The sequence below is a fragment of the Dendrobium catenatum genome, unplaced genomic scaffold (assembly GCF_001605985.2).
Source record: "Dendrobium catenatum unplaced genomic scaffold, ASM160598v2 fragScaff_scaffold_334, whole genome shotgun sequence".
NCBI lineage: Eukaryota > Viridiplantae > Streptophyta > Magnoliopsida > Asparagales > Orchidaceae > Dendrobium > Dendrobium catenatum.
The window spans coordinates 2,130,725-2,140,527 of record NW_021318796.1 but is presented as its reverse complement, the minus strand read 5'-3'; the positions used below and the strand labels follow the sequence as shown (position 1 = coordinate 2,140,527).

Here is a 9,803-nt window from a genome sequence, read left to right as displayed (position 1 = left end):
AATAACCAAGCATTCTATTATCTATTTCCTTAATATTTATAGGCAAAATAAAGCATCAAAAAAAATTTTCCATTTCGACTGGGTGCTTCACGGATAAACCAAGTGCTTCACGGGTAACCATTCTCGTGATCAATTTCACCTGATTTCTCGCGTAGGCGGGTCCAGCAATGAAGAAAAGGCCACGTTCGCTTCATTTAAGCCAAATTTCTCGTGTGTGGGGGTCTGGCAATGAAGAAAACGCAAAGTTCGTTCGCATTTTCTTAAAAACGCACACGTGCCTTGCATTTTATTTGGAAAACGTGAAGGTCCATCGCATTTTCTATAGAAAATGAATTACTGCTTTGCGTTTTCTTTATGAAACGTGATCCCTGTTCACTTTTATGCTCCATTTTAAATTTTTTTTATTTTTCTGCTCCTATCCTTAAAACATTTATGAATTGTGCTCCTTTTAAAAATTTCGTCTGGTGTGGACATTCAATTGGGAGGAAGAGGAAGAAATTATGATGAAGAAGTTACGGCAGACCGAGGTTTACTCTCAGGAGAAAGAAACCTCGCATGGATATCTAACTAACTCGCAAACCAATGATGCATACATGATTGGTTAAACGGTGGAAGGTGGATTAAATGTGCACTATTTAACTGTCCTGGTAGATAACTTAATGTCTTAATAATAATGTAGTTAAAAAGTACTTTTAGCAGTGATCATTGCACATGTATTTTATACATAGTATTATAATTTTACTTACATATTTTCAAATTATCATTTAAGACACGCATGCATTTGCACTATGAATTACTATCATTCTCAAAGTATTTAATTAGATTTTTTATAGGGAAATATTGTACCTACAAGTTATTTGAATATAAAAAATAATATAAATTAGAAAATTAAATATTAAAATAATATACGCTAATTAATACATATTATTTTTATTGAATTATTCGTAGTAAAAATGGCTAACTCGTGATTTGTAATATCTTGATCAATATATAGAAACTCAAATGATGTTGTGTTATTTTATTTTGATTATAATGCACATAATGTTTTGAGTTAAAAATCATGGAAAGATAATATAAATTTTTAAATATATGAGTATTATCTTATAAAAAAATTTCTCTTTTTTTGGCCGTATTTATACTTTTATTATTACTTATGTAGAGACGAGAAAACCTTAATGAATCAAATAATATCATATAACTATAGTTTTATAATATTGTTTATTTAATTTTATTTATTTGACATGATATGATATTCTTCCTCACAATTAAGATTGCTAAGATAATTAACTTTTGTTCCTTAGTTATGGGTGTCAATTGGGGTCAACGGGTTGGGTTCGGGTCCAACCCGAGTTGACCCGAGCATAAACGGGTTGACCCGAACCCGACCCGTTTAGCTAAATTGGTCAGTTTTTTTAACACAGACCCAACCCACACAGGTTATCAAGTTGACCCAACCCAACCCGAGAACCCGCGGACGGACGCAGTGGCTAAGTCGTGACTCACGGACGCATAGCAGCGTCGGGCCTAGCCTGCGTGGACGCTGGCGCTGGGCGACTTGGTGAGGTCAACTGGTCGAGGCAGAGAGGCCTGCGTGGCTGCGTTGGGTCGAACCGAGGAACCCTAGCGCAATCGAGGCAATCAGGCGGAGCAGCTGAGCGACAGAGCGGCGACAGCGAAGCGAGGCGGAGTAGCGGAGCAGCGGAGACGCAGAGTCGTCATTACACGACGGCCTATCCGTCGCCTGACGGACTCGACAGAAGCACAGTGCAGTCATGATGCGACTGATCAAATTTTCGGGTTAGCCGAGTCGACCCACGGGTTGTCGGGTGAACCCAAACCCGACCCATTTTTTCAAACGGGTCAAAAATCCGAACCCAAATCCCACCCGTTTCACAAACGGGTTGACCCAAATCCGGATTTTTTCTGGTCGGATTTTGGGTCATGTCAAAAATTTACACCCCAATCCTTAGTTTTAAATCATTCAATCTTTTTTTTCCTAACCAATTATGTTCAAATCATGAAAAATGTTATGCATGTTTACCTTCCCTTTGGCCTTAAAATTACTTAGAACTGCACCAAGTACTCTAGGGCACATCTAACATCACTACTCAAATATTTTTAAGTTCCTTCAAGCATTTGACCCTCCACCATAAAAACCCCTATATCAAAATCTCCAAGGTGAGCTCATCCCTTAGCATGCTATTCCTTCTCACCACCATCTCAAATACGATTATTCCAACTACAAAACAGTGTCCACCGTACCACATCATTAGTCTCACACTATAGTAATTAAAAGCTTTAGAGTAGTCCCTCTCAAGGCTACATCAAAGGATTTTTCTCATATAATCATAATTTTATTGTATATTAAATTTAAAACTTTTAACATGACCTTTGATATGCTTGAAAGAGGTTTTAAAATAAATAAAGATATATATTATTTTTAAAATATGATAATTAAGAGGTTTATGAAAGTGCTGACCTCACCATAATTTGTTTTTTATCTAATTTAATCTTGGTCTAGTCATGCCCATTTCACTATATCTCCTTTGTCTTAGCCATTTTTTATTTTATTTATTCACTCTCCTTAGTATATTCAAGTTGTTCTAATAGGAATTCTATTAACTTAGGCTTAGTTTGGGATGACTTTCTTCCTGCTTTTTAAAATAGCTTTCTAGTACAAAAATTAAAAAAATTGGTACTAAAAAGATGCTTTAAGAAGCAGTAAAAAAAAGCCGTCCAAGGCTTCATTTGGGACGACTCTCTTACTATTTCTTAAAGCAATTTTCTAGCACAAAAAGAAAAACTTGTTTTGTACTAAAAAGCTGCATTATGAAACAGTGAGAAAGTCGTCTCAAACGAAGTCTTAGTGATGTAGGGTCTATAGATTCTTTATGGTGAAAGAAGAAAGTTGATTAGGGTCCTTTAAGGGTGATGTTGAAAGAGTAATTTGGGTGGTGGTAAAATGGGTATTCAAGGTTTAGAGATATTTGATGCTACAACTTTTAAGCTATCAATTGAAATTTTTCATTGAAGGCAATAGGAGAGGAACTTCATATCAAAGGTTTGGAATGTTAGTAAACTAAAAATAATATTGTTTATAGATTTTAGATTAATGGTTGTGCTGAGTGAAGTTAGGAAAAAGGTTATGTAGATGATATAAGAACTGTGTTTGGATAAAGGAGGAATAAGAATGAGGAAAGTAGGTAAATGCTAACCGAAGCCCTAGAGGATTAACATCCAAACTTTACCTAAGAGTAAAACAAGCACCAATCCTTTTACATAAAATTTAGAAAGCTCAAATAAGTTTTATTCAATAAATATGACTTTTTCCAAGTTTAGACAACTTTGGAAAGCCTTACTATCCAATAAAATACGATTACATGCTTCATAATTTATCAGGGTACCAAAAAAGAGAAATAAAATAAAATTTAAAGCTTCTAAAACGATGAAAATTTATATTTGATCAAATAAGAAAAATAGAGGTGTCTATAAATCAAGCAATTTTTTTATTTTGTTTTCTTCCTTGCCTGATATGGCCCATATACTTATCAAAGAACCTTAAATTAAGCTTATTAAGCATTCTCCCTTGCATAAATTGAAGTGATTGTGAGTTTTTTTATGGCCTTACATTGAAAGTTATACATCCAATAGCCTAAATCTTGATGTAGAGCTTTGATTAGTGACCTTCTCCTTAGCCTTTGTCTTTAAAATTTATTTTTTAAAAGTAGTTTAACATAATTATCTTCCCATTTAAATTACATATTTGTTATTTCAATAGATAAATAGTTTTAATTAAGTTCTAATTAAATTTAGAGAAAATTTTAATCAGCTAATGAATGGATTTTTATTTTTATTTATATAACTATTAGATTTTTTTATTTATATAAATATTTGAAATTTTTTTTTTTTAGGGTGGTGTTTTTTTTTTTTTTTTTTTTTGCTATGAAATTAATGGTGTCTTAGCAAGTTTAAATTTTATGGAGTCTAATGATTTAATTACAAAGTTAATTTACATTAATGAAGAAATTTATTAAAAATAAAAGGCTAAGATTAAAATCATCATATTGACTTAAATTTAATGAAAGACAAATATTTAATATAGGAAGAATTGCATAACACTTTATAATAATAATATTCATATTAAAAAAAAAGTAATCAAATAGAAATAATTATAATAAGTAATGTATAATAAATAAGAACTTTCATATATATGATTTTATTTCCTTCTACTCGATACCATAAAAAGAAAAAGAAAAAAATCATCTAAAATTATGGCAAATTTCCTAAGCTTTATGATAAAGCTTCCATTAATTTCATTCATTTCCTTGTATATCTCTCTCAGGAATGAAGTCACTAACTTCATCAATCTTTTTTCTACAATCTAAAAATTAGGATAAATAAATTGACTAAAAAAATTAAACAAAAAACTAAGAAAAATCAAATAAAAAAAGTAAAAGATTTCTTTGCAATGAACTTTAAAGTTTAAATAGCTTCATTTTTCATTTAAAAACCTTGTCATGAGTATATGTGATCCATGAAGATTTTTAAATGCAATACAACTATAAATGAAGAGTTATAATAAGATTATTAAAGCTTTACTTTTCAAAATTGAAATTAATTTCTTAAAAAGAGTTTAGCATAATGATATTATTATTAAAATTTCATGTGTCATTTTAATAGATAAATAAATGCAATTAAACTTTAATTAAATATAGCAAAGAAAAATTGATCCACTAATAAATGGATTATTTGTGTATGTCTGTCTGTATGTATATAATTTATTTCATCGTTAATTTTGATGATGATGAAATATTTTAGAAATTAATAAAATTAATGGTACATTCATAAGTTTTAAATTTATTGAGTTGAATTATTTAATGATTCATTTAATTTTAATTTATGGAGTGTGATGATAAGATGTTTTAAAATATTATTGTTAATTTTTGTATTTTGATCAAATTTTAATGAAAGGATATTAAGTTTAATAAAAAAAAATTATCTAAAATTTGTTCCAAGTTTCTCTTCTTTGGTAACATTATGGAGAAGAAGATGCATCTCATCTCTTGGAAATATGAGACTTTACCTAAGTGCAAAGTGGGACTTGGCCTGCCATCATTTGATTCTCTGTATCATAATATGGCTTGTTCTTTTATTTTTAGGATGTACAACAATGATACGATTGGCTCTTGGTATAGGGAGCAGTATGATTCTCCTTGGAAGTTGCCCCCTATTACAGCTTCTAAATTTTGGAAATTGTTTTGCCGCACGGCATCTTCCATCAGCTCTGTCGTTTCCCTCTCTGTTCACTGGAATTGCAATCTCTCTTTCCTTTGGGATCCTTGGTGCAATAAGAAAGTTGTTTCAGAAATGTTTTATTCTCATAGATTTTCTCATTTGTGGGTTAGGGATTTCATTGATCAATACCATTGGGCGCTCCCTGACTTTTTACCTATTGATGTTAAATCCATTATTTTGAATACTGACATTATTGGTGAGCAGCCGGTGCTTACTTGGGACGGATCTCCTAGTCCATCTTCCAGGAATTTTATGGATCTTTTTCACTCTCATTATGATGATGTGGCTTGGACTAAATATATTTGGCACAAAGGTTATGCCTTACATTATGCCTGTTATGCTTGGATGGAAATGATAGAGAAACTCAAAACGGCTGATAATCTTATTTTTAGGGGTATTCCGGCTAATCCCTCCTGCTCTTTTTGTCTTGGGAACTTGGAAACTCATTCACATGTTTTTTTTTAAATGTGATTTTTCATTTTCAATCCTCACTACCTTGTTCCCTTCGATGGTTAATTTTTATCGAAGGCCTAACCTTTTACAAGTCTATGACTTCTTGGGGAGTAATCGGAATTATGGCAAAATTGATAGTAATTTCTGTTTTTTTACTTTGCCTTCTTTGGTTTATTATTTATGGAGAGAACGAAACAATATGAGGTTTTCCAGTGATTTGAGAAGTCCTAATGAATTAAAAAGTGTTATCATTCATGCTATACGAGCTAAATCTAGGCAGTGGAAACATTATGATCTCCTTAAAGAACATTTTGTGGAAATTATGGGCTGATTTGCCTCTCGCAGTTGTTGGCCGGAGGTTTTTATGGTTGGTCGTTATTACCAAATCTGGAGGGCTCTTCTTTTGTTCGCAGCTGGGGTTTTTTTGGGCCATGGTTGTGATTGTATCTGCTCTGTTGAGGGTTTTGGCATCTCCGTGATGGTTTTATGTATCTAGGCCTTAGGGAGTTTTTTGCTTCCTCGGTTTCTCCCAGATCTTCTTCGGATGGATGCTTTTCTGATTTTTGGGACGATGTTGTGCAAGGTCTAGATATCTAATGCATCCTTGGAGGGTCTGATTGCAACTAGGATTGAGTTTTTGGGCACTGTGATGGCCAGTCAAATTTGGTTTTCGAGCAACCTGTGTCTCTATCGCTGGCTTCATGGATTACTATTATTATGATCTAGGCATTGATGCCTGTGTTGTAGACCATTTTTCCTGAGTCCATTTTTCTCTTTTTTTAGAATTTTGCTTTCTCACCTGTGCTCTTTTAGTGGTATAGATTTTATATTTGTAATTTTAGCTGCTTGTAACTCTTGGTGATCAATATACAGACTTTGCCCCAATTTTTTTTTTAAAAAAAAGTTTAATAAAAAAAATTGCCTTTTATTTTATCACTCAAGTGACAAATAGTCACCGGAAATTTAACAGCAAAGCCCTGAGCGGAAAGCAACTGGACGAGAAATAGCTGATGATAATCACATGGTCTATCCTGCTCGACAAAATCCACTCGGTCCACAACCTCCATCTACTTGTTAGTCTCCTACCTCTCTCCTTCAGCTCTCTCTCTCTCTCTAGCTCAAGACAGACACAGCCATAACCAAACTTCTCCTCCTTGAGAAGAAGCTCATCCATGGCGGATGGTGGCGGCACAGCATCAACTGACCGATCAACACTCCTCGACGACCTTCCCGACGCCGTCCTTCTACAAACCTTCTCCCTTATCATCGACGTCCGCACCCGCAACTCTGTCTCACTCACCTGCCGCAAGTGGCGCTCGCTCGAACGATCAACACGCACTAACCTCTCCCTCCGCGGCAACATCCGGGACCTCTTTCTCCTCCCCACCTGCTTCCCTTCCATTTCACATCTAGACCTCTCCCTCCTCTCGCCATGGGGCCACCACCCCGCCGACTTTCATCTCCTCACTCGCCGCTTCCTTCTCGCTTTCCCCTCCGTCGTTTCGCTCACCATCTATGCTCGTGCCGCAGCCATGGTTCCCAATTGGCCGAATCTTCGGCACGCTGCGCTTGTGCGGTGGCATCCGCGGCCTAATCAGCCACCTGGTTTTGATCTCGGTCCTCTTCTTTCATCTTGCCCTAATCTTACGTCTTTGGATCTTTCACGGTTCTATTGCTGGCCGGAGGACATCCCCGCTGCGTTGGCCTCTCACCCTTCGGCTGCTGAATCGCTGACCCATCTCGACCTCCTCTGTTCGGCAGCGTCCGAGGGGTACCGGTCATCGGAGCTGGTTGCGATTGCGACGGCTTCCCCTAATCTCCGTCGGTTGCTTGTTCCCTGCGTGTTCAATCCAAGGTTCTTCGATTTCGTCGGTGACGATGCCATTCTCGCCGTGGCTGCGGCTTGCCCGAATCTCTCGTTGCTTCATCTCGCTGATCCTTCAACCCTCTCTCCCTCCCGCGAAATTCCTGATTCCACCACCACCCCACGCGATGATGCACGCGTCACACGCGCTGGTCTTCAGGGGATGTTTTCAGCCCTCGCGCTTCTTGAAGATCTAACCCTAGATCTATGCCATGATGTGGTGGATTCCGGCGCAGCATTGGAAGTTCTAAGCCACCGATGCCCTCGCATCCGATCCTTGAAATTTGGCCGATTCCAGGGGGTTTGCATAGCCGCGGGACTTCACCTCGACGGTGTCGCGGTCTGCGGGGGTTTGCGGAATCTCTGCATCAAGAACTCCGATGATCTTTCAGATTCCAGCCTCGCCACCATTGCTCGCGGCTGCCGTCAGCTTTCCAGATTTGAAATCCATGGCTGCGCCTTGGTGTCTGAGACAGGCATCAAGAGATTGGCTGCAGTGCTTCGCTCCACACTCAAAGAAGTGATAATCTCCGACTGCCGATACCTTGATGCAGCTTCCTCGCTTCGCGCCCTGGCACCGATTCGAGATCGCATTGAGCGCCTCCACATCGACTGTATCTGGGAGAAGCCGGGGACTTTGCCGGCTGAGGTCGCAACAGATGATCTTGATTGCGATGATGTCGAATTCCAGTTCGATGAAGAAGGCGTGTCGAGCAAGAAATGCAGGTATTCTGATCAAAACTTCTACAACAATGGCGGCAGCGAATTCTGGTGCAATACATTCGATCGCCTTCGTTATCTCTCGCTGTGGGTTCCCGCGGGAGAAATTCTTAGCCCATTACGGGAATCGGGGCTGGAGAACTGTCCTGAATTGGAGGAGATCAGCATCAAGGTGGAAGGTGATTGCAGAACTTGCCCAAGGCCTGCCCAGCCTGTTTTCGGACTGAGCTCGCTGGCCTTATACACTCAGCTGTCAAAGATGAAGCTTGACTGCGGAGAAGCCATTGGCTATGCTTTGACAGCTCCCACAGGACACATGGATCTCAGCCTGTGGGAGAGATTCTATCTCCATGGAATTGGAGATCTGAACCTGCATGAGCTCGACTACTGGCCGCTTCAAGACAAGGAGGTGAATCAGAGAAGCTTATCACTTCCAGCTTCTGGATTGATACAAGGATGTTCATCGTTGAGGAAGCTGTTCATCCATGGTACTGCGAATGAACATTTCATGAGATTTTTTTTGGGGATGCCGAATCTGAGGGATGTACAGCTCAGGGAGGATTATTACCCGGCGCCGGATAATGATATGAGCACAGAAATGAGAGTAGATTCCTGTAGTAGATTTGAAGATGCATTGAACAGCAGGCCTATACCTGATTAGATGGAGGAGGAATTGCAGAGATTTGATCTGCTTTTAGCTTTTTGGAGAGAGAGTGTGTGCAAGAGATCGAGGGGGTGAAATTTGAGAGAGGTGTAGATCTTGTGAGTTCAATAAAAGCAAAACCAAACATTTCTTCTTCTTTTTTTCGCTTCAAAGCAGAAGTACTCGACGTAATTTTACTGGGATTTTTTTTTTCTTCAAGTGAGAGTACTGAATTATTCTCAAAGAACCGAAATTTTAGAACCCAACATGAAGTTTTAAATTAATTGAAAAATATTTCAAGCGTTCTAGGGATGCCCTAGCCGACCTCCCTATTTCCTCTCTTGTTCTCGGTTTTCTTCTCTGGCCGCCACCAGCCTTCTGACGGTGGTCACCACGGAACAGCTTACTTCTAGCCTTTCCCCCCTCTTGCTAAAGCCTGGTCCTTCAGACCCCCCCCTTTATTTTCTCAACATCTAATCACTCCCTTTCAATTTGATTTCTAAGCAAAGTGCAAGCTTCAAAAATTTTAAAGTATCTCATGCTGAATTTAATTTGAAGTCTTCGTAGTCTGGAGTTCGTTTTTCCTGAAATGTCAGTACACACAAGAGCAAATACAATTCTTCCAAAATTGTTAGGAGATAACTACACATTTGAACAATAATGTTTGAAATCATCAAAACTTTATAAGTTGCAAAAATGAAAAGCATGCAAATAGCAACTATCTTAACAGTTTGGTGAAAAGGGGCTTGATTTTTTTATGGAAAACCATTTATTTTTCAGAAATGGACCAAAAAATTTCATCCTACTAGAGAAAGTTTTTCTTCTGTG

The 9,803-nt window shown here is 37.7% G+C and overlaps 1 protein-coding gene across 1 annotated transcript; it reads left to right on the top strand.

The window, feature by feature from the left end:
* Window positions 1-6,760: 6,760 nt before the first annotated feature.
* Window positions 6,761-9,148, top strand: LOC110092838 (F-box/LRR-repeat MAX2 homolog A). Its single transcript, XM_020817531.2, has one exon. It carries the CDS (start codon window positions 6,921-6,923, stop codon window positions 8,991-8,993), a length of 2,073 nt encoding a protein of 690 aa, XP_020673190.2. The 5' UTR covers window positions 6,761-6,920; the 3' UTR covers window positions 8,994-9,148.
* Window positions 9,149-9,803: the final 655 nt, after the last annotated feature.

What these genes read in the sequence shown, in the direction of transcription:
- LOC110092838 (XM_020817531.2), top strand. Translation starts at nt 6,921, where the DNA reads ATGGCGGATGGTGGCGGCACAGCATCAACTGACCGATCAACACTCCTC.